Source organism: Patella vulgata, chromosome 4, assembly GCF_932274485.2.
Source record: "Patella vulgata chromosome 4, xgPatVulg1.2, whole genome shotgun sequence".
Lineage (NCBI taxonomy): Eukaryota > Metazoa > Mollusca > Gastropoda > Patellidae > Patella > Patella vulgata.
In genome coordinates this window covers 42623016-42649569 of record NC_065882.2, presented here as the reverse complement: position 1 = coordinate 42649569, position 26554 = coordinate 42623016, and the positions used below count along the sequence as shown (strand labels likewise).

Sequence of the window (26554 nt, the reverse complement as noted above, 5' to 3'; positions counted from 1 at the left end):
TATAATCTTAAAAAGTGATACTGACAAAATTGTTTAGAATCACTCTTTTGATATCTGTATGATCATATTGATTCACATTATCTGTCCATAGGACTCGAATATCATAATTTTATACGAATAATGAATATCACTTTACTTGAAACAAATATTTGTTTTTGAGGCTAAAAATACAGTTTTTGCCAAAAAGGCATCACTTCCATTGATAATGAAAATGTTATATCAGTTTAACTTTTAAGGAAATCGTAAATAGCATTAGGCATCAAATGGTGAAAATTTTATGAAAATCGAATAATAATTGACACTTTTATGGACCAAAAACCTTGAAAAGCGACTTGTTGAAAAAGTTAGAAACCATTTTGTGATATCTATATGATCGCATAGGTTCAGTCTATCTATTGATTGGAAGCAAATATCTTAATTATAAACAAATTACTAATACGACGCAGTTAAATAAAATATTTGTTTTGAATGCTAAAAATACAGTGTTTGCCCAAATGACACCATTTCCGGTGACAGTGAAAATGTAAAAGTTGTCAATAAATATTTTAAAATATGAAAAACCTGAATGCATTGTAAATGGCTCATTTGTCATTTACACTATTTTTCACCTTTAAATCAAAATAGCGCAAATGCAAAACCGAAATAAAAAAAATAACTAAGCAAGACATAATTTGCATCTTTAGTAGGAGCATTCATCTTGATCTATTAGATTTGTAACCATAAATATTTGCTTTCTAATAAAAGACCTTTCGACACATCAAAATTAAAGTTTTGGGCAAAATTACGTCACTTTTGGTGCCGACAGAAACTTTTATTGGTATAAAATAGTTGAGAATTTGCACCACGGAGCATATGGGCTTTGTCAATACACAAATCAGGCAATAAATAATTAACCCAGAACCCATAAACTGAAATTAAAATGCGAAAAATCTTAAAAAGTGATCCTTACAAAATTCGTTATTTCTCGGCAAGGGAAAATGTTAGAAACAATTTTGTGATATCAATATGATGGTATTGATTTATACTATATGTCCATAGGACTCAAATATCATAATTTTATACGAATAATGAATATCGCTTACTTCAAACAAGTATTTGTTTTAGAGGCTAAAAAAACAGTTTTTGCCAAAATGACGGTATTTCCGGTGATAATGAAAATGTTAAATTACTTGTATGAAATCATAAATGGCATTAGGTATCATACAATGAAAATTTTATAAAAATCGAATAATAATTGACACTTTTATGGACCAAAAACCTTGAAAAGTGACCTGTTGAAAATCGCCTATTTCTCCGCAACTGAACAAGTTAGAAACCATTTTGTGATATATCTTTATGATCATATGGGTTTATTCTATTAGTTGATTGGAATCAAATGTCAAAATTTTAAACAAACAACAAACAGGACTCATTTGAATAAATTATTTGTTTTGAAGGCTAAAAATACCTTTTTTGCCCAAATTATTTAACATTGAAAATGTTAAATAAGATGGTTTGAACTAGTCACAATTGACATTACGCATCAAATGATGTCACTGTTATGAAAATCCAATAATAATTGACTCTTTTACAGAAAAAATAGCCTAAAAAGTGACTCATGCAAAATTGACCATTTCTCGGCAACTGCTCGTATTACAAACTAAGTTTATGACAGTTAAGAAGAAATATTTTAAAATATGAAAATCCTGAATAGGTTGTAAATAGCTCATTTTTACACCTTTTTTCACCTTTAAATCGAAAAGGCACAAATACAAAACCGAAATTTAAAAAACTGAGTCCGAGATTTTGTGCTCCTTTTGTAGGGGCATTTATCTTGATCTATCAGATTTGCAAAAATTAACATTTGCTAGCGAAAAGATGTTCCGACTCGTCAAAATCAGAGTTATTAGCAAAATTGCGTCACATCCGGAGCCGATAGAAAACTTTACCGGTGATAAAAAAATTGAGAATTTGCACCGTGGAGCATATGAACTTTGTTTTATAAAAATTGGGCAATAAATAATTAACCTAGAACGGAAAAACTGAATTAGTGGCCAATAGTGGCCAAGAAAAATGATTGAGACAAACATTTTTCACATTTTTGCTCAAATCAGACGACCCTTTAACCCTGGTAAAATGCCATAAAAAAAATATTCATTAATAAAAAAGTTTTTTGTAAAAATTTCAAATTTCAAAATTTGGCGACTAATATCTTGTCGAAAATCAAAAATCTAAAGAACAGTAGTTATCAGCCTTGTCTCTGGCTATGTCAAAATGTATCAAATGTTAAAATCAACTCTAATTAATTTTCGTATATTTTAATTTTTGCACTAAGCCACCATTTTCTATAAAGGACTATTTGGCGTTGACCTCGTGTGAATATCGCCATGACCTTGACTTTGACCCGGATTTCAAATTTCACATCGAGCCGGCACCTTTGCGCTTATGTGTGCTATGTCCCTATTTCTTGCTGTATTACGCCGTCGCCCCTGTCCATTCTGATGTTCGTCCACAATTTGTTTGTGGACACTCTACAGGTCGAAATTTTTATCCGATTTTGACGCAACTTGAAATATAGGTCTCGGTTCCTTTCGATATTGGCAATGGCATGTATCGGACCATAACTTCATTGAATATAGCTCCCGATTGTACGAAAAATCACATTTTTAGCTTGTGGACACTTATATTGATGAAACTTGAAATGCATGTTTATATCCCAAAGATCTTGGTTCCTTTCGATATTCGCATATATTGGATCTTAACTTCCCGAATTATGGCCCCTGATTGTCAGCAAGATCGCGTGTTTAGCTTGTGGTTCCTCTAGAAGTCATAATTATTATTCGATTTAAAAAAAACATTTGAATATATCACTGTTACACCGTAAATTCTGTTGAGTTTGAATTTCGTGACGGACAAACACTGCCGGACAAAATGGCCGCCACCTCATACGCATATAGTGTAAACATCTTTATGTACCAAAGATCTGTCCCTTTTGATATTTGATATAACTTTCTGGATTATGGCCCCTGATTGTACAATAAATCGCTTTTGTTTTTAGCTTGTTCTCTATCCATCTCTTGCAAAATGTGGACATATTGTGCCTGGCAGCCACTGGTTAAACTTCTGATGGCATACACTACATGAAGATCTGACCAGTTGTTTTAGGAAGTCATGTCAGAGGTCATACGAGCAGCTTTTGACCCTATGACATCAAGACATTTGATTAACCAATCAGCATTGATGTTTCTAGTGGATTACCCACAGTTTCGTGAAGTTCACCGTAACGGACCATTTCATTGGCTAATCCCTCACATTATCTGACCAGTTGTTTTAGGAAGTCATGTCAGAGGTCATACGAGCAGCTTTTGACCCTATGACATCAAGACATTTGATTAACCAATCAGCATTGATGTTTCTAGTGGATTACCCACAGTTTCGTGAAGTTCACCGTAACGGACCATTTCATTGGCTAATCCCTCACATTATCCAGAACATATCGCAATTTTTTTTCACGATGAACAACTGATTTGAAAATTTGGCTCGCTTTCAAATCACCTAAAATGTATGTAGGATTAACTGAAGGGAATTCTATATAAAATATCAAGCGGTATCAAATGGACAATAACAGTCTGATAAATTCTAAACAGGAGGTGTTTATCGATATTGTAGCCAAAAATATTTAACATTTTTCTTGGAATTCTTTCTTTCGCGATAGTTGACGGTCGTTTTTTGGTTTTAATGACGTAAATACAAAGCCTCGAAGGAAAACAATTTTGACGTAATGAAAATATCTGTGACGTAATAAAATAACACTCATTTCCATTCTATTTGGTTCACTAAGTGACTGGTTAATTGTTTTTGTTTAGAAAGGGAGGTCACTCTGCAATAATTTTAAAGATCGAAACAGAAATCGTAAGTGTATTTTATGTACTTTTTAAATGATTTTGAACTCCAGCAGTGACTAGGTTCGAAATAAATTCCATATCATGTTTGATAAATGTCCATACACTCGTGTGACTGTGTAGATACATGTATATGCTGTGTAGCGTACGCACGTGGTTGCTATGCTTGTTTACGTTGTCATTTCGACGCCGTGATTTTTTTTCTTCGCAAAAAACCCTGGCTTGTGTATAAAAATTAGTCTCTGTCCAATTCATATCAGTGTCAGCCCGACTTGTATATTTTTTAAAACATGTCCCAATCCGTTATTTACGGTTCATACGAAGTTCAATAAATTGTAGTATTTTTATTCACTTTTGACCAGTCTGATTATTATAGAATGACCATAGCAACCATTATGGTCAGACCAGCCTTGAAATGAAATTTACTCATTATCTTTCAAATACACTCACTAACTTTGGTTTTTTTTGTGTGTTTCAGACGTGTTTCAATAAGCCAATAGTTGAATTTCATTTTTGATGATATACAAGAAAAAATTCATGAAGATTTCCTAGAATAAAGTTTTGAGGTGTAGAATTTTTGGCCCCTGCAACCAGAGTCTAGCACCCAGAAAATATTCATCCGCAGTGAGTCGCCCAGGAAATTTAGAGGACTGTTATACTCATTCGACGCCACTTTTCGACCAATCAGAATCTAAGAAATTTCCATTTTGGGCTACAAATTACATTATTATATCCATTCTAGGTCCCAAATATTAGCGATTTAACTCCTTTAAGGTTATTCTATACCACCGATGGTACTAGGTTTTGGACAGGTATATTACAGGTGCAGTTCACCATTCGATTGCAATCGAGGTCACGTGACCAAATATGGGTCACAAATTATTCTATCAATAAACTTAATACAGGAAAAATTATGTTGACTTTCAGAGACTAAAATTGCTATAACATTTTGATTCCATGACCGATTTTGACTATTTTGGTGTCATTTCGTTTCATTTTCCACAATACACCCATTCCAATGAATAACCAGCAGGGCTGCCGACAACCAGTATCGCAGCGCAATTTGCGATACATATTTTGTCCGTTGCTAATCAAAAATTAAAATCTAACGTTTTTGATTCGCAGTAACTGCGAATCATTAATATGCCTGTCATTTTGGATATTGCCACAAAGATTTATCCACATTTCTCAAGACTTTCAACGTGTATAAAATATCAAATAAATTTTATAAACAAAACGGAATTCTCCGTGTGACATTTTCTTCTCAAACTACCCAGACTCAATTCATGATACTATATAATACAGGGACATAACTCTATGAATCGAGACTATTAAACCGGAAATAGGGAATCAAGTAGTACCACTCACGTTGCGAGACATGTCAATTTCGAGTAATTATATCAGTATTCAATTTGAAAAAAAATAAATTCAGTGTATCCTCCACGTATTGTAAATAAAATATAAAAAATAAATACGTGTAAACGTATTGTAAAGTGAGAAATCAAAGTAAGAATTCCCGTAAACTATTATTGTTTATATCGCGTGCGTCTAGTTAATCGAGATTATTCGTAAAATACCGCGTGCTTCCGATTGAACAAAAATAATAACACACGATAAAAAGCAGACGAAATTGTTTTCAAACGAAGAAATAAGAAGCCACTGCCAAGAATTGGCTTCAGACATAAGGCCTAACAAAAGTCTACATTCATTCAGAAATGTTCACAGCTAGCTGTAGAAGTGCTAAAATTCTAAAAAAATCTTAAGAATGAAATCTAATCATTTGCTATCAATTAAAATTAAAATAATCTTGTTATTTAGGTGTTTTATGTTGATTTGAAACAGAAAAACTGCTAATCAATTTTTAAATTTGCTAATCAACTTTGGCAAAATTGGGCTTTTTGATTAGCAGTGCTGCTAATCATCTGTGAAAAATTACCGACAGCCCTGATAACCAGTGGCTGCCATTTTGCAAGAGATGGATAGAGAACAAGCTAAAAACAAAAACGATTTTTTGTACAATCAGGGGCCACAATCCAGAAAGTTATGGTCTGAAATTCAGTGAAATCTGCAAATATCAAAAGGAACTGAGATTTTTGGAATATAAAGATATGTTTTAAGTTTCATCAAAATCGGATAAAAATTGTGACCTCTAAAGGGTCCATAACCTTTGTATTACATACTTATACACAATTCGCGTACAAAGAGCGGCCATTTTGTCGGGCAGTTTCATTTCGATTTTCCCGAAATTCGAATTCAACCTTCATTATGGTGGAATGGTGATATATTAAAACGGTTTTTAAAATCGGAAAACAAATAGTGACCTCTAGAGAATCACAAGCTAACCAGCGGCTGCCAGGCAGGATACGCCCACATTTTCGAGAGATGAATAAAGAACAAGCTAAAAAGAAAGAGATTTTTTCTACAATCAAGGGCCATAATTCAGGAAATTACAATTCAATATGCGCAAATATCGAAAGGAACCGAAATCTTTGGGTTATAAACTTACATTTCAAGTTTCAACAAAATCGGATAAAAATTGTGACCTCTATAGGGTACACAACCTTGATATACCAGATGTTTACGCTATTTGCGTGATATACCAGATGTTTACGCTATGTAATGGTGATATACTAAAACGTTTCTTTAATACGTTTGATATACCAGATGTTTACGCTATTTGCGTGATATACCAGATGTTTACGCTATGTAACGGTGATATACTAAAACGTTTCTTTAAATCGGATAAAAATTGTGACCTCTAGAGGGGCCACAAGCTAAAAGTGATTTTTTCGTACAATCAAGGGCCATAATTCAGGAAGGTAGGATCCGATATGCACGAATATCGAAAGAAACTAAGATCTTTGGGACATAAACATGCATTCCAAGTTTCATAAAAATCGGATGAAAATTGTGACCTCTAGAGGGTCCACAAGCTAAAAATGTGATTTTTCGTACAATCAGGGGCCATAATTCAGGAAGTTACGATCCGATATGGGTTATAAACATGCATTTCAAGTTTCATTAACATCGGATCAAAATTGTGACCTCTAGAGTGTCCATAAGCTAAAAACGTGATTTTTCGTACAATCAGGGGCCATAAGCCATGAAGTTATGGTCCGATACATGCCAATATTGAAAGGAAACGAGATCTTTGGGGAAAGACCTATACTTCAAGTTTCTTCAAAGTCAAATAAAAATTGTGACCTGTAGAGTGTCCACAAACAAATTGTGGACGGGCAGGGGTGACAACAATAAAAAACCTTTCCAACACATTTAATTTTTTTTTTGTCTCGTACTTTGGTCATGGCTATGACCACGGGAACTGGTAGTGGTAGAGGTGCAAAAGTGCAATACCGTTACGAATACCGCTTTTGAAAAGAACAATCTGTTAGCTTTTCAAATTTACCACACTTGATTCACCAAATTGGTTATTTCAATCATGGCCATGAGAACAATTAAGAAGTTTGTTCATACGCGACGAAAATACTAACTAGGCTTAGCCATAAAAGGTCCACCCTATCATGGCCTAGCCTAAAAATAGCAATGCAAAAGCTGATACCATTTTTATCAATGTCAAAAAGACTGACCGTAAAATGTGTCGTTTTTGTTCTGCGACTTCGGGAAGTTGTATGAACACCAATATCGACGACTTTGCACTTTTTGTGTTGAGACGAAAACAGAGTTTGTGTCGAGAGAGTGGTTTGGACATTCAGAAACATATTTACAACTTATTTCTTATATTTTGAAAAAATAAAACTATCAGGAAAAGGCAAAAACGGTGCTCGCTACTGAAATTAAAGACCACTTAAGATCAAAAATCTAAATTGCATGTATGTATAGCCCATGGTTACTATATCAACTTTACGACAAGTTCACACCAATCTGATTAAAAGTAAGTCCGCTGTTAACGTTTAAGTATCCGACACGCCAAAACGCTTTTCGATTTTTCAATTACAACCTTAATCCGGTTGATTGGCTGGTGACGTCACAGGCACTACACATAGGATATACATTATCTATACAATATCTCACTGTCTGTACAATATAGCACTATCAATACACACGGCAACTGGACAAGCGTCTATTGACGGTCTAATTACCATGTGACTGGCCTAATCATAATAACCAAATTATCGTCTTTCATTGGTATAGTTTAGACATTTGTGATTGGAATATTTTAGAGTGAATTTAAAATGCTGTATCATGCCGTAGATCAATTTAAGCTGCCTTTGTTTAAATAGGCCACGTGTCAAATGAAGATGACTCAAGAAATTAGTGCATTTACCGGTAATTTGGATAACCCCGTAATACTTGATATCCCAAACTTAAGTACAGAAATACAAATGGTGCCAGTCATGTGTCGATATATTCATTATTAGCTATATATAATAATAATAACCATTTCTATACATAAAGAACAACTACAGTGAATATGGAATTTTCCGATGACTCTGCATAACATGTACAATAGATCGCACTCATTTCTCTGCCAATCAATGCTTGGTATCTTATTATCATGTACCGTTCCATGTACTACGGGTGTAGTAAATGAGGTTAATCTTCGCCGCGAAAACTGCACGGGATCATTCGTGGAGTTAAACTGTCAATGCAATTGTAAAATACTTTTATTATAAAGAAGATAACCGATGTTAGACATTATAACCTAATTGTATCAAAAACGTTAATCCATCCATTAATTAAATGTTGTTTAAACGCCAATGAACAAATAATACGAGGCTACTTGATTACAAAAACAACGGTGAGCAATAATTATTAGGTATATAGTAATTTTAAACAACTTATTAGTAAAATTTAATTATTTTATACAATTAATGTGTGTGTGTGTGATTCTACCATTAGTTCGTGCGTGAGGTATTACGCACACGTTCCACTTAAGAGTGATGTCTTTGATCTGGCCGGCGTAAAAAGAGATAATCACCTAATCAACATTCTTAATCCCACTAACACTCACTGCTAACACCAACGTGTAAATTAATTTATAACCCATGCCTGTATAACTTTTATAGTCGGATTGATTAATTATTGACAGATATTAACGACACTACACTTTATGTGGAAAAGCGAAGTGCTCGCAGTAAAAAACACATACCTGGACCCGTATATTATTTACATATTAAAAGTTTTCGTCCAATAAGTTCCATATTATAAAAAATTAGTTAAGAGTTCAAGACTTCAAAGTTTGAAAGTTGTAGGCACTCTAAATTGGATCTTAAATTAAAATGAATTACAAAACAAATTATTCCGTAGTCAATTGTTTTATTTAATTAGGGGGATTAAGGAATCCTTCAGGCGGTAAAGAATACACACGCCGGCTGTATATAGGTAATTAAGGAATAAACATTCCGAATATGCATTCGGTCACTGTGATGTCACTGGCGTATGAGGGGATTAAGAGTGTTTTCGATAATTGGCAAAGTCGTTTTTACGGAAGATCTATTTTTACGACTTTGAGTGAAAATAACTGAATTAATTTCAACCAGATTGACGTGAACTTGACGTAAAGTGGATATAGTAACCATTGGCTACACGTATCTCAAAGTTTCCGGGCCCGTCTTATGTGCACTTTAAACAAATTTTCTGATAGAAAGACCCCTAGTGTAAGGAAACAAATTATATAGCCCAAATTTAAAAATTCCAATAAATAGTTAATGGTTGGATGGATGTTTCCTGAAAATTAGAATGATGCCTATATCTTCAATGGTTGCTGAGAAATTGTCTTCGGTCACTTTTTCCGCAAATTTTAATTTAAAAAAAAAGTGTAGGCTATAGCATAGCCTATAAATAATGCCTACTGATATCGATCAATTTTGGGTCATAAAAGTACCATAACATTCTTATTTCTTAATCGATTTAGAATTCATTTTGGGTTTCTTAAATGGGAGAGGGGTTAGTAAATATTCAATTTTAGTCAGATTCAATAATTTAAAAAAGCTTTTGCATTGCTACTAAAACTAAAAGTAAAAAACAATAGCTTCGGTACGAACGACATACGAGTAAATAACTTCTTTGTTTACCTGATATGCCTCCAATTGATCATCAGTAAATGTTGTGACTTTATTTCCCATGTCTAAACGTTAGCTAGCTTTTGTATTTTTTGTTTAAAATTATTTATTTTGTATCAATCTAGATGAATGAACAAAGCCTTTCAGAAGCCATTTGTAATTTTACGACTTATTTGTTTACATCATAAAACAAAAGTCGCAAAGTCTAATAGTATGTCGTAAAATTATAGCCCCCGTTACCCAGACCATCTCTTATCCGTATCCAGATACCAATCAGCCACCATAAGGACACAGATCACCAAATATTCCTACGCCGTCCTACGCCGTCCCCCAAACAAGGGCCAAAGCTATTTTTAGTCTTCCTCTCCCTTTTCCTTTTTCCCCCTTTTGCATGGCGATTTTTGTTGACTTTTTGGTGTAGAATTGAGGAAAAGGGTTTAAAATACATTTTCTGCCAGGTTTTGGTGAATATTCATAATTTTGATGCGGAAGGATACAAGAGTTGAGAGGTTGGTTACGTTGAAATGTAGGGCCTGAAATTGCATGTTTACTTGTCTCTACTTCCAGCTTGTGTATCTCAAGTTTTTCATGAAGAACCTCATACGTGCTTTTGGGCAAGTGGTTGCCACATGTTGCTCCATCTGTGGTAGAAAGCGTTCTACCCAACAAAAATTTGGGAAAAAGTTAGAGCCGGTCTAAGATACGAGAATTAACATTGGAGTCAATGGGGAAATCTTTAGTGATCTGTGTCCATACTGATCAGTAGACTGGACAAACGATTGGATGCCTTTAGTTCCAAGTGGCAAACTCAATTTCTTTATTAATGCATGTAACATCTTTAAAATAGATAAGTTTATGATATTATGATTAAATTAAACTTACAGAGGCCAATGTAGTGGCACAACTGTCGCCTAACTCCAAATATTCGCGTTTAAATTAATGAAGCGTTGTTTCTGTCTGACATTTCACCGCCATCGAAATCCATTCATAGTTACTGTGCTTTCGATTGTCCTTTTGATTGGCTGTTATAAAAGCCTTATATTTAGCCCCGCCTTCATGATGACAGCGTATCGTTTAAAAAGATGGCGGTCTTAGTAACGGCTTAACGCCTCGATTTTAAAAACGACGATTTGTACCCGTTTCAGGTAGCATTATATGCTTAATTGTAGTTGGGTGTTGTAGAAATATTATAAATAACAATAATCAATCGTTGTTTTGATTAAAACTATTGTCAATTTTGTTTAAAAATGCCGGGTGTGAATCGCTCCCGGAGCTGCAACGTTATTTATAGGTAATGGGCTCATGTCTTATCTCGAAACATGGGGGGTTGAGAGCATAGATATCATGTCTTTATAGGATATATATGGTTGAGAGATTAAGGTTTGTTATCTACAGTGATACCTCTACCCACACTGATCCGCAGTGAATATTCGCTTAGCCGCTACAATCACTGATAAGGATGACATCGATGCGACAAAATATTAACTTTTTTCTTTCGACAAATTAAATTCTGAAACATTTTTTTTTAGTATTAGAAAAATAAATAAAGGTGTTTGAAGTATATCTTGATAAAAAATATTCCATAATTAGCGTAAATAGGTACAGAAAATAGTACGCGGAGGCGTAAAATGGGTAAAACGATATAATTCTGTCCGTACCAGTTCATATTACTACGTTCGATGTAAACAACGCACGCGTGACCATCAATTTGACGTTTTTTTGTCCCCCGCCTTTCGAAGAAAGCAGGGGACTATTAAAATGGGTTCGTCCGTCTGTCTGTCCGTCTGTCTGTCCGTCACACTTTTTGGGACACAATAACTCTCTTCCTAATTGAGCTAGAATGTTCAAACTTGGTGTATGTGTTTATTAGGTCAATGCCTTGATGGAGTTCGAAGATGAGCATTTTCCGCTTAGGGTAAGCAGAGATAAGCAATTTGATTGGTTGATGCTTTGGGACACGATAACTCTCTTCCTAATTGGGCTAGAATGTTCAAACTTGGTGTATGTGTTGATTAGGTCAATGCCTTGATGGAGTTCGAAGATGAGCATTTTCCGCTTAGGGTAAGCAGAGATAAGCAATTTGATTGGTTGATGCTTTGGGACACGATAACTTTTAATTGAGCTAGAATGTTCAAACTTGGTGTATGTGTTTATTAGGTCAATGCCTTGATGGAGTTCGAAGATGAGCATTTTCCGCTTAGGCTAAGCAGAGATAAGCAATTTGATTGGTTGATACTTTGGGGCACGATAACTCTCTTCCTAATTGAGCTAGAATGTTCAAACTTGGTGTATGTGTTGATTAGGTCAATGCCTTGATGGAGTTCGAAGATGAGCATTTTCCGCTTAGGGTAAGCAGAGATAAGCAATTTGATTGGTTGATGCTTTGGGACACGATAACTTTAGTTCTAATTAAGTGAGATTGATGAAACTTGGTGTATAGTTTCATTACAGTAATACCTTGACTAAGTTTGATAATGAGCATTTTCTGCTCAGGGTAAGCAGCAATTTGATTGGTTGATACTTTGGGGCACGATAACTCTCTTCCTAATTGAGCTAGAATGTTCAAACTTGGTGTATGTGTTGATTAGGTCAATGCCTTGATGGAGTTCGAAGATGAGCATTTTCCGCTTAGGGTAAGCAGAGATAAGCAATTTGATTGGTTGATGCTTTGGGACACGATAACTTTAGTTCTAATTAAGTGAGATTGATGAAACTTGGTGTATAGTTTCATTACAGTAATACCTTGACTAAGTTTGATAATGAGCATTTTCTGCTCAGGGTAAGCAGAGCGATACGCAATTTGATTGGTCGAGACTTTGGAAAACAATAACTCTCCTACTTTGATTGTTAGACTATAAGTAAAGATATACTGTTTGATTGTTCAATACTTTGTAAAAGATAATTTGTGATAAATTTATATGTGTCCTCTAATTATTTTCCTATTTCGGCGGGGGACATCAGCCTCACTGTTGGCTTGTTCTGTTTGTTTACTCTGAATTCTTTCAGAAGTACATTTTTTACCGTCTAATCTGATTGACCTGCTCGTGTTTGTTTTAAAACAACAAAAACAAGCCACAGAAGTAATCTTTTTTGGCGTTATCGATGCCATCTTGCTTTGTTGGTAAACATTGTGATGTGACGTCACCCTTAGAACTACAGCGGTCTGACCTTTTAAAGGTCAGTCATCTTGGACAGAGATAAAAGACGGATGTCGCATTAGGTCTGTAAAACAGATTGACCTCTACCATGGTAACTAAAACGCTATAGCCTGTGGACATTAATTACAATTCATATGATCAATTTAAAGTGTAAAACATTGGTATTCCCACACTGATCAGCAGTGAATATTCGCTAGGCCACTACAATCACTGATAAGGATGACATCGTTGCGACCTAAAACATTTTTTTTTTTTTTTGTGAATTAGAAAAATAAATAGGCTAAAGACGTTTGTAGGTAAAAATCATTTCCATTTTGTGTAAATTGGTATTAAAATGAGTAAAAGGCACCATTCTGCCCGAACCAGTAATGTCTTATGTAAACAATGCACGCGTCATTGAGTCAATGATTGACGCCGTGTGATGTGACGTCACGTGTTAAATGCAGTCTACTACATCGTTAACACATTTCATCGCGTGCATTTTGCATACCGATAGTTCATTGGCCAATCACGCTATTTTACCGACATTTCGCCTAATAGTTTGGATGCAGCTATGGCGGGTGTGGCGCCAGGCAGGGTAAGCTTACTCTTCCGGACACCTGTTACCACTGTTTGTCGTGTATTTCGTACACGAGGAGCAGTCCATTTGCTGATTACACTATTTAGCTCGAATACACTATTTTGCCAATAACGTTTTTTAGGACTTCGAATTCTGTCTTATGGTTTGGATTGTTCTTACTTGGTTTTATTTTCTTTTTATTACATAGATATATGACGATATACTGGTAAGCGTTGACGATCATAGAACTGTACTAGAAAGGAAGTCCGACTGGTCGTTTATGTTATCTCGAAATTAAAAACACCACTGACAGTGACAATTACGCTTCCTACTTGGATCTGCGTCTCGATTTTGACAATTGCAATAAACTGAGTGTTAAATTGTACGATAAACGTGATGACTTTGACTTTCCGATTGTTAACTTTCCATTTATTAGTAGTAACATTCCAATATCACCAGCTTATGGAGTGTTTGTATCTCAGCTAATTCGTTACGCGAGAGCTTGTTCCTTTTATTCTGATTTTTTAAGTAGATCGAGGCATTTGTCATCTAAGCTTCAACTACAAGGATACTTGCGCACTAAACTTATTAAAACCTTTAAAAAGTTTTATGGTCGTCATATTGATTTGATTGGTAAATATAACGTGTCTCTCTCGGCTATTATTCTAGATATATTTAATTGACACGTATACTATTACTATCTCCCTGATAATGTCTACTACATCGTTAACACATTTCATCGCGTGCATTTTGCATACCGATAGTTCATTGGCCAATCACGCTATTTTACCGACATTTCGCCTAATAGTTTGGATGCAGCTATGGCGGGTGTGGCGCCAGGCAGGGTAAGCTTACTCTTCCGGACACCTGTTACCACTGTTTATCGTGTATTTTGAACACGGTGAGCAGTCCATTTGCTGATTACACTATTTTGCCTGATTACACTATTTTGCCTATACCGTTTGTTTTCGGAACACAACCTGTGTATGCTGTCATTGATAGTCCATTGGCCAATCACGCTATTTTACCGAGATTTCGCCTAATAGTTTGGATGCAGCTATGGCGGGTGTGGCGCCAGGCAGGGTAAGCTTACTCTTCCGGACACCTGTTACCACTGTTTGTCGTGTATTTTGTACACGAGGAGCAGTCCATTTGCTGATTACACTATTTAGCTCGAATACACTATTTTGCCTATAACGTTTTTTAGGACTTCGAATTCTGTCTTATGGTCTGGATTGTTCGTATTTGGTTTTATTTTATTTATATATATATACCATAGAACTGTACTATTATAACCGTTAGGTTCTTCAATAACTAATAAGTCTGGAATTGTTCTTCAATCTTTTAATTACTGGAACTTATCTCTTACAAATGACAATAATTCAATACATACAATGTACACTTACAGCACATTGGATGACCGACGTAGCTGCAACTAAGTCGGATGACCTAATGACTACCTATTGATGTACATTAACCTTTTTATATTCCAACTATAAATGGATAAGCTCAAGTGTTGACACCAAAACATACTATTCAGGATTATCACTAGAGACAGTAACATAAATAAACAATAATAGATTAAGTACTTAACTAATTAGCTTCTACCCTGATTGATATCAAACCATGACACATTAAATACTATGTAAAACTGACTGGTCATTGTGCCTGGTCATATATGCCTCCCCTTCACGATGTGTCGACCTCAAAACTCAAAAAAATAAATCATTATGTACAAAATATTAGAGACTATCATAAACTGTATATTTTTAATTTTCCCTCTACTGCTGCAAGAATATTCCCTATTATTCATGTTTGCATGTATTTACAATTCAATTATCTAGCAATTTGTTGACCTATCCTTGGAACCGGAACTCTGTAATGTGTCATTCTCTGATAAAATTCTGGATCTTCTTTAATTACTTTCTCTATCCATTCCCACTCAGTGAAGCTCTCAATCAATGTTCTAGTTCTATATATACGTATTCAATCTGGAAATACTGTATAAAAGTTTCTGGATCTTGAAATTGAGCAAGTGCTCTGTATCTTTTACCATTTGGATATACAGTTTCATCACATTCACACATTCTGATGCCTGTCTGGGTTGCTGGTTTTGAAAGTTCATATGTGTCACATTTTTGCTTTGGAAACGGTCCTGGAATCTTATGCTTGTTTGCTTCAGTCAATGATCCAATACTCATCTAGATCATATTCCGAGACCCATGTATTTTCTGCATGTGGTTTATTTATCCACTTAATTAAATACTCAAATTCACCATACAAATTACTTCTTCTTTTTTGTAAAATTTGATCTATTGGCGTATCAGGTTGTGGTGTTGTTTCTGTCCATGTTTCCCATTTTGTTTGAACATGCCCGTCATCAACGGTCTGGGTTGTGACTGCAGCCACTATTGTTTTTGCTTGAATATTTTTATCAGATGTATTCCTGCTCTCCGTTTGGGACTCACTGTCTTTTGTTGAATACAACGTCCCTTTTTCAACAGGACCTACAGTCAGAGAATTAATGTGAGTTGAAGTATTCTCTTTATTGAGTTAGACACACCTTTCTTTAAACTTTTGGAAGAATATCTCTTGTCTTTCTACTAGAAGATTTTGGGTTGTCCTTGTGAGCAGCCGTTTTTTTCCATGTCAAGGTAACTGAGAAATGACTATTTCCATTTTCACATCTCCACAGATGTGCTTCTGAATATAAATCCATTTATGTGTATCATTTAAATTAGTGAAACGAAGAACCCTATTGAATTTCAGCAATTTTCGTTAATTACGTCTGGAGTTATGGACCTTGTTTCACTTTGTTGAATCTTGAGAACGCTCTAACAACAAAAGTTATTATCCGATTTGTATGAAATTTATACGCATCATGTAGATTAGTGAAACAAAGAAGCTTATTGAATTTCAACAATTTCCTTTAATTTCTCCTAGAGTTATGGCCTTTTTTTCACGTTGTTGAACCCCATGAACGCTCGAATGATAAACGTTATCCTCTGATCTGTATGAAATTTATATGTCTCATTTGAATTAGTAAAACAAAGAATTATATTGAATTTCAGCAATTTCCGTTAATTTCTTCTCGAGTTGCGACCCTTGTTTCACTTTGTTGCACCTTGTGAATGCTCTAACGAAAAAAGTTATCATTCGATCTGTATGAAAATTATACAGACCATTTAAATTAGTGACACGACGACTGATATTGAATTCCAACAATTTCCAATAATTACGTCTAGAGTTATCGCCCTTGTTTAACTTTGTTGAACCTTGTGAACATTTGAACAACGAAAGTTATCATCTGATCTGTACGAAATTTATCTGCATCATTTAAATTAGTGAAACAAAGAATCCTATTGAATTTCAGCCATTTCAAATAATTACTTGTAGAGGACGGCCCTTGTTGCACCTTGTGAACGCTTAAATGATGAAAGTTATCATCCGACCTGTATGAAATTTATTTGCATTAATTAAATTAGTGAAACGAAGAATCCTATTGAATTTCAGCAATTTCCGTCAATTACTTCTAAATGTATGTCCCTTGTTTTACTTTGTTGAACTTGGGAGTGTTCGAATGACAAAAGGTATAATCCGATCTGTATGAAATTTATATGCATTATTTGTAGAACCTTGTGAACCCTCAAAGGACGAAAATTATAATCTGATCTGTATGGAATTGTCTTGTAAATACATGCCCCCAATTATCTACAAAAGAATAAATATGCGACAACCCTCGGACGATTTAACTACTCTGGGCGTATGTTTCGTTGCTTGGCAACCTATCTTTCTACTCGGGATTGAGGCCATTAAATTAATAAGTGGATAAGAAGATGCTTTTTTTGAAAAAATTATATGGGCCAAAAAGTGTCGGAGTTAGGCACAAATTTCTGAAGAAAACGACCGGGATAATATTTTTAGAGATTTTTTAAAATTTTGTTTCGGGAACCATGCAACATCTAATCCATTTCCACCAGGCCTGGATGAAGCGGGGAGTTGACTGTGCTGTAACTCCGTGCAAAGTTTGTCTATTACATGATTCAATTTTCGGCCTGGTTCCCACTTTTAAGGTTCATTAGCATTCTAAAATATTCGGCGATAGTTAGTCCCTATAGAATTGTTTACACATTGTTTGCCAGATTATTAAAGTTTGATTACCTATCGCCTGGGTGAATCATAATACAATTGTGTTAGGCCTATAGCACAATCGAAAAGTTATAAAAGGGGTGAGTAGAAGTACTGGATCTAAACCAAAAAGTGTGTGTGTGTGTGTGGGGGGGGGGGGCGCATTTGTCCTAATTTGCCCCCCCCCCCCAAAAAAAAAACCACACATACACACACACCCACACCACCCATCTTGGATTGAGTTTAAGATCAAAAGTTCATTGGATGACCGAGATATTTTAATTCAGATTTGAAAGCATAAAGTTCATGCTCCCATAGTCCCTCATTCGGTCTATAACCGACCGGGGCGCCATTTTAGTTTCTGGCTGTTGCATTCGATAGAGCCCCTTTTACTCGACTATCAAGTTATGGATCTGGAGGGGGGGGGGGGTTGTGCCCCGACTATTTAGGTAAAATTTGATCTCAATTTTGGACGTTTTTGTTTTCGTTCGTTTATTGCCTGCAGGAGTTCCCGAGTTTAGCGATTCATCATATTATCTTTATAAATACTGAACCTAATTGAATCATTTTTATACTGATACAGTATTCCTTTTGGAGATTCAACTTTCACTACTGTTAATTGCAAAAAATTAACAGTCCTTCAAATAACCCCCGGAAACTACAATATAAAACGCAGTACGTGGTAGTCTGGGTACAGGCAGAGCCTTCCTAGCAAAGATGTTGCGCATGTGCAGGACACTTCCAGTCATCCTTAGCAACGGTCACTTCCTGTGATGGCGCCATCCTTAGCAACGGTCACGTCCGGTGATGACGTCATCCTTACCAACGGTCACTTCCGCCATAATGACGTGACGTTATAGGGTTTCCCTTTTCTAGTGAGGTCATAGGGACGTGACGTCATAGGGGATTTTCCCGGGGATTCCCCTTTTCTTTTTCGTTTTCTCTCGTCCTTTATTGGGAGTTAAAATTTAATGTTCTCTTACTTTCTCGTCCTTTCTCGTCTTTTCTCGGGAGTTCCCTCCCCTTTCACGTTTTCTCCCGTCTTTTCTTGGGATTCTTTGCTCGGGGGATTCCCTTGCTCGCTCCTGTTGGCCCCCCCTATTGAGTTTTCGTGTTGGTGTTTCGGTAGGGGTTGCCCGTCGGTATATCTATATAAGGCTGGATTTAGGGGAAATCGCCAACTAGTGTGGTAATTAATCTATAACAGAGACTCAGGGGGATAGGAGAATAAACTGGGAACAGTGGAGTACCAGTAAATCTATTATTCTATACTAGGGACACCTAGAGGCTAAGGGTGTTCCTTGCTAAGGGGGATATAGGGGTTCTTATAAAAGTTCTTATAAAAGGTTCTTATAAAAGTTCTTATAAAAGTTATAAACAAATTAGAATATGAAAACTCTTGGTTGGTGGCCCTGAAAAGGGCCGTTGGTTGGTTGGCCGTTACAGCTTAACCAAGGGGGATATGTTTGATGACGAGGTCGTCGTCGTCATCATCGTACAGCTTTCGCTTTCGATGTGTCGGTGGTGGTGTGGCTGAATCGGGCTGGTACCAGCTCTTCAGCGTGTCCATATCTGTGAATGGCGCGAATATGGAATCTGGTGGTGGAGTGGTTGGTCTAGCTGGCGTAGCGGAGGTGTTCGGCTCCTCATACAACCAGCTGTACATGTCATCATCCATATTGGCAGGAAAGGGTCTGGCACAAGCCATTCATCGTCGCTGCAGGTTGCCTCATCATCTGTATCATAGTCGGTTTCCATCGCTTCCGTCATGTCGACTTCTATCATCTCTGCTACACCCAGCATCTCTTCTTTAAATACCACAGTCTTCGAACATCTTGTAAGAATCCATGATGAAATGACAAGAAAGCGCGATCGGTCGGCCTTTTATGCAAAATAATAGGATCAAAATTTCCGAGCGCCACTGAACGTGGACCTCATAGAGAGCAAAGAGCTCCCCTTCTTAAAAACATGATTAGACCTAAGAAAAAAAAAGGATTGGGAAATAGAATTGAAAAATAGGCACGTTTAGATGTTTTGTTTACTATTTAATTTTTATTGTCAAAATAGAATATGGAAACTCTTTCTGAATAAGTTGGTTGGTTGGTTGATTGCCTAACCAAGGCGGACACGTCTAATAAACTCTGCGTCGTCTTGGTACCTGGTACGGGATTGTGTGCTGGGTTGGTACCAAGTCTTCAACGTCCACGTAAATGGATCTTCGGAGTGGACCAGTGGCTCGAAGGGCCACTTTTCATCCAACTGGCCAGGTCGTCGTCGTCGTCGCTATCACTGACGACTATGACATTAGGTTCAGTTGGTTCAAGGGCGGTCTCTGTTTCTGGTACAGTTTCTGGTACAGTATGTGTTGTACCATCTGATATGACCAACACATCTTCCATCACCTCAAACCAGTCATCTCCTTCCAACATAATGTAAGACCCCATGGTGAAATGACAGAAAAGCGCGATCGGCCGGCCTTTTATGCAAAATAATAGGATCGAAATTTCCAAGCTCCCTCAGCGCGGACCTCATAGAGAGCAAAGAACCCCCCCTTCTTAAAAACAGACCTAAAATGTATTTAAAATGTATTTAGAATAATATCTAAAATAAATTTAAAATGTATACTATATTAGGCGAGAGAATTTTGGTTTGCAATTAGAATATGAAAACTCTTTCTGAATGAGTTGGTGGCCCTGAAAAGGGCCGTTGGATGGCCCTGAAAAGGGCCATTGGGTGGCCCTGAAAAGGGTCTTTTATGGTTTGCCTTACAGCCGAGGGTATAGACTGTAAGGCGGTGGGGGTTGCGGTAGGGGTAGTACTCCATCAGTCTGTAGCCGATAGCGGTCTAACAACTCCTCTCTATGCTGGTTGAGCTCCAGGGCCTCTAATTGATTGAGCTCGCGGCGGGTTTGCCGCAACAGTTTCTGGAGGTACCCTCTCTCCTCCAAAAACCGTTACCGCCCCGGCCTGCCAAGCCGCTTTCTCGGCCTCCCATGCCGACGTCTCTGCGCACTGTTCCAAGAGGAGTTGTTGAAACTCCCCCCCCTGCCATACGCTTACAAACCATACGTGTAAGCTTTTAACAGTAAGGACAGCAAAACAGAATTCAAAACACGTGAGACGTGCGAGGGCGCTGTGGTGCTTGGTTTTGTTGCAGCTGGTGCGGGACCATGATAAGAAACACCTCCTGGAAGCGGACCCAGCATAGATTTAGTTGTCCCATACAACGGCAAAATCACTTTTCCGCTCTGTCGGAGCTGCGTGGAACAACACATGCAGAAAAGGGAGATCACGCACTACGTCGACTGTACACACAAGCAGAAGGAACGAGCCTGGGTAGGAACTTTTGTGTCGTTGGAATTAAAGAAGACCGTGGCGATGGGTTATCAAGTCCTCGTCGTGTATGAAGTGTGGATTGGAGCGAATAGAGCCAGGAAGACAGCCAATCCAAGTCTGTAGGATTATTTGCTGGATACATCCATCATTACTTGAAAAAGAAGATGGAAGCTAGTGGATATCCGGACGGTTGCTCCACGGGCGACGGTTAACGACGTTTCATTCAAGACATGTACGACAAGGACAAGGTATTCAACTAGATCACGAAGCCATGATACCCAACAAAGGCCTGGGGAGTTTTAGCAAGCTTCAATTGAACATTTTATGGGGGAAATTTGGACAACGCGACAATTTTACCCAGTGTACATGACAGACCCTGCCGACTACTTTCCTCTCATGATGGATGTCACCGAAACCATCAAAGATGTTCGAGTCGTGAACAAAAACATGGTTATGGTGGAAAAGATCAAAAAAGAAGAACACCTGAGACCATGTCCCATTACCAACGTCGTCGTGGCTGCTTTTGTGACAGCCCAAGCCCGGTTGAAACTGTATTCGGTATTGAAACCGCTGGGAGAACGTGTGTGCTACTTTGATACACACTGCCATATTCAAATATGATCGCAATCAGTGGAACGCCCCGGAAGGAAGCTCGTTAGGCGAATGGAAGAATGAATTACCCGACACACTGTGGATACGTCAGTTTATATCCAGTGGACTGAAGAATTACGCTTACCAACTGAGTAACGGCGAAACGGAGTGTAAAATCAGGGGATTTACGCTCAACTACCGTAATAGTCAACTATTAAATTTTGACACCGTGAAACAGATGCTTCTTCGTTTAGCCCAAGACAAAATCACAGTCACCAATCCGCACAAGATAGAGCGGTCACGTGATCGACGTCTATGGTCCCGTGTGGAGGAAAAAGTCTATAAAATCGTATACAACAAACGTGTTGTGTTATTAGACAAAGGCGGTCAGCCAAGCAACACTTTACCTTATGGATACCACCAGGAAGAAATTGAGACAGAGATTATAGACCACCACCAATATACCCGAGTCAACGTTATCATTCCTGTCTGGGTTTGGGAGTCTGTCCCACCATCGGTCAGACGTCACACCCCGTAGATATGTATCTAGATCAAGTATTAGATGACCACAACCACGAGGACGTCGAGAAAGTATTGGGTAGTTTCATGGACGAGCCGCGACAACAGGTACAAGAATTGGAAGCAGATACCCAATAGGCAGTAGACGTGGGACGCGCCCTTCGGCAACACTGGGAAGTGATACCGGGCTTCAAAACGGCTTTGATCAGCAGAAAACATGAATAGAGAAGATACGTTGTTATTAAGTGATGTGTTGGACACGGTGTACCCTCTTACACAACTCTGGAAGGCATATTATTAAAACAGCCAAGGCTATCAAGCATAACCTGGTACGAGGAAGATCGGATTAATTTTGCTTATTACAAAAAGAGTCAAGGTTGTCAAGCCGTCACCTGGTACGAGGAAGATCGGATTATTTTTGATGTACTGGATCGTTTAGTCAAGACGTATGGAGTAAAAATGACCCAAGAAACAATGAATCACTGGTTCGCCCCCCATTTACTACAGGACTATCACGTGACAATGACGTATTGTTTACGGTGTGGTCCTCTTTAAAAAAAAATCCTCACGATGCCTCGCAGATGGGTATCTTTATGCAGGTCAATTTATGCAAGAAGCCTCTGCCGATGTCACGAGTACCCCTCGCAGCTATTTACTGATCTGTCTGAAACCCGACACGGCCGATGAATTACGTCTTCGCACACGTATTTTGTCGGAGGAAGAACCGTCCCATGTCTATGTGAAAAAAGTATAAAAAAAAGGCCCCTGGCATGTCCACCTTCAGTTGATGTCAGCATGGCTCGTATGAAGAACACCGTTCGTCGTCATCCACCTCCCGGACTACCCGGTGCTGGATTTCCACCGCCCGCCTGTAAAGGACAAAATTCATTTGGCGCCACACGAACAGAAGCCACAGGACCCAACCGACGACGCAATGTGGGTGCCAATTTAGCTCAAGATTTACGTTTATCCTCCGTAGTCGTACGTGTGCCACGCCATCATCAGATTCCAGTCACGGACGATGACAACCGTTGACGTCGCCCTGCGCCGCGCCGAACTGTACGTCTCGATGACGATGGTGTGGTCAGACGTCGTCCAGCGCCCCGTCAACCACCACGTGAGGAATTGAAAGGAATGAGGAGCTATATTAACCGTTTGAAAAACCTGTCACCCGAAATGGCCCAAATTGGATTTTGGATTGTTGAAATGGTTCAAGTTGGCTGCCGAACATTTGTTGAAAGGAAATATACGACCCTTACACAAACAACACGAATGATGGGTAGAGCGAAATCGAGAGAGATTGCAACAACTGACTCGAGATCGTTTATCTGTCAACGATAAATTGAACATGATCATTAAACCCGATGGACAGGGATTTTTCGGAGGTATCTTGATTTGATTCGAATCTTGATCCGTTGGAAAGAACGTTTGCAAAAAAACTGTAACGTTTTAATAAAAAACTTGTAAAGTTTTAATAAAAAACTTGTAAAGTTTTAATAAAAAACTTGTAAAGTTTTAATAAAAAACTTGTATAGTTTTAATAAAAACCTGTAAACAGTGTGTACACAGTGTGTAAACAGTATTATAGACCCGTGGGAGTTGACCTTTTAAAATGGACAAGAAGTTGGCTCGCGTGTATTACGACCCCAAACATCCCGCGGGTTTTGTTGGGAGCGACCCGGTTACAGAAAGCTACCGGGGTTCCATTGAAACGCGCCCGGGCCTCGTTACGGGGACAACACACGCACAACTTGCATAAACCCATACGAAAACGTTTCTCTCGTTTATCCACCGCCGTGGTCGGTGTAGATCATCAGCGCCAGGCCGATTTATCCGATCACTCGTCCTTGGCGTCCTTTAACGATGGGTACAAAATCTTACTGTGTATCATTGACGTATTTTCCAATACGTGGTGGTGCCACTCAATATTAAAACGGGTTCCACGTTGTTGAAGGCTTTGCAGAGCGTTTTAATACGAAAGCGTATTCCGCTACGACTGCAAACAGACAAACGAACCGAATTTCTCAATCGACATGTTCAAGCTTTCCTGAAGAAGAAAAAGATTTATTTTTTCGCCACGCACAATGTCGAAACTAAAGCCAGTGTGGTAGAACGATTTCAGCGCACGCTCAAACTGACCGATGTACTGGCCGATTTGGTGAGGGGATACAACGGGGCCCAACATCGTGCTATCAGCATGGCACCCAAAGAGATACCCTGGACAAAGAATGGCAAATCACTTCCAAGAAAACCAAGGTAGTTCCAGTCCGATTGTCTCGACGTACGCCCGTCCGTTTGGCCTTACCCAAAAATGGGGCGTTCGACTAAGGCTGTTGACCCAATTGGACTCTGGAAACGTTTCGAGTGGATCGACGGAATGGCTCGACGTACAAATTATTGGATGAACGTGGTGAGCCTATCGCCGGAACATTTTATCCCCAAGAATTACAAATTGTGATAACGGATCCCGACGAAGAGTTTCCCATTGAGCGTGTGTTGGATCGTCGCCGCGGCGAAATGTTGGTCAAATGGTTGGGATACCCTGCTAGCTTCAATTCCTGGATACCCAAGAGCGCCGTTGTCTATAAATAGTCCCGATGTGTTCCAGAGAATGTCACATGAACATCGACGTCACTGGCAGTCGCATCCCGCAAGCAGAAATTGTCTTTTTCTGTCAAGTGTTTTTAGGGTACGTGGTGGTAGGTGTCGCTTTAGCTCAGTTAGCCATACGCCTATACGGTCCCCAAACCACCCTGTGGACGGCCCTCCTGTCCAGTAGTATTGGCTATCTGCTTCCGGCGCCAGCCCTCAATACCACCCCCAAAAATGAAAGTGTATTCCGACAACACAATGTCCAGTTACCGTACGCTGCTGGATTCTCCCATCGATTTGGACCACTGAGATTGGGAAGTGGGATTGGTTTCCGTGTCGTTTCCCACGACGTGGAACAATCCCTCGGAAGGAAGTAGAGAGATTAGTCTTATGATGGTGATGATCGCACCCTATAATACAGACGTACACAGGCCAGACAGCATACCGAAGAATGACAAATGGGAGATGATCGAAGAGCCCGCCAAGGTTGAGATAAAAAAAAAAAGTATCCTATTCCTGGAGGAACGTACAACAGTGTCCAGCACTTTGTTTAAACATCACGTGACGCTCGAAACGTTGCATACCAAACCTAAACGAAGACATCCGGACAATCCCGAACTCACGGAACTCGAAAAAGAACACGAGAAGAATTATCAAGCCAAAAAAATGCCTACAACAAAGCGATCAAAGAAGAACCGATCTTATCCTTCGTGCTGGACGAAGTCACGAAAAATGTCAAGTTGCAGATCAATACGGAAGACGGCTTTAAATATCTCAAACCCATACCCTTTCTCCGATTGAAGTTGACGGGCCCGGTGGTATCCTTTTTGGGGTGGATTCACGAGACCACGATTATGCCCCGATTAGACAATTTAACGTCTTTCAAACAGAGGGATGTCATCGTGGCCCCGGACACCTTTGACATCAATGTGGGGCACACCATGTTTTATCTGTATGCAGATCTCTTGGAACCCTAACGGGTGGGGAATATGGTGGCGCCTTTGTTGGATATCTTTCCAAGTTCTCACGGTTATCATCGCCCGACGGTCATCCATTATGAAACCCTTCAAGTACGACAGCATTACCACCAATGGCATCTATATAAGACACGGTCTTGGCCATAAAGTGTCCTTCACCAAAGGAAAAGTCGTCGTCAAACTACATTTCCGACGAAAAGCGTAATGCAATTTTATCGTGGTGTGTTACGCCAAAAGGGCGCCAACATGAAGACGCCCACGCCCATCAAGTTCTACCGGGGAGCTGTCTTGCGGCAAAAGGGCGCGGGACGTTTACAGGGGTTACTGAACATGGCGAAACCCTTTCTGCAAGCTGGAAAGAACGCCATTTTTTTTAAACAAAGAGACTTTTGGGGAATTGGGAAAAGCAGCCCTTGGTGTAGTGTCGGGAAAACAATGTGTGGGTCAGAGTTTGAAGAATGTATTCCAGCGCACCATAAAACCGCGTCTCCGATAAACACTAGCCGATGTCATGCCCTCCAAAACACCCAAAACCCGACGCCGACAAACAGACACCAGACCACCCAAAACCAAAAATTCGGAAAAAAGGAAAGGAAAATCCACTGGCGTCATTTCACGAGCCAAACGTCCTCGGCCAGACATCTTTGATCATGGCTTCAGCAATGCGTAACGATTCCTGTCCATGTGCTCGCGATGAACTGGAACAATTTTTCCAAGTGCCCGACACGCACACGGCCATTACCCGAGTGACTAAAATACGTAAATACGTCATCACACCCGATCTGAATCA

The 26554-nt window shown here is 38.6% G+C and overlaps 1 protein-coding gene across 1 annotated transcript in view; it reads right to left on the bottom strand.

Moving 5' to 3' along the window:
- LOC126819236 (calcium and integrin-binding family member 3) overlaps positions 1–10154 on the bottom strand; it is a 36373-nt gene extending 26219 nt beyond the window's left edge. Inside the window, exon 1 of the mRNA XM_050547174.2 lies at positions 9917–10154. Coding sequence (XP_050403131.1) covers positions 9917–9967 — 51 coding nt within the window. The 5' untranslated portion in view covers positions 9968–10154. The remainder of the gene's footprint in view (positions 1–9916) is intronic.
- Between the last annotated feature and the right edge of the window lie 16400 nt (positions 10155–26554).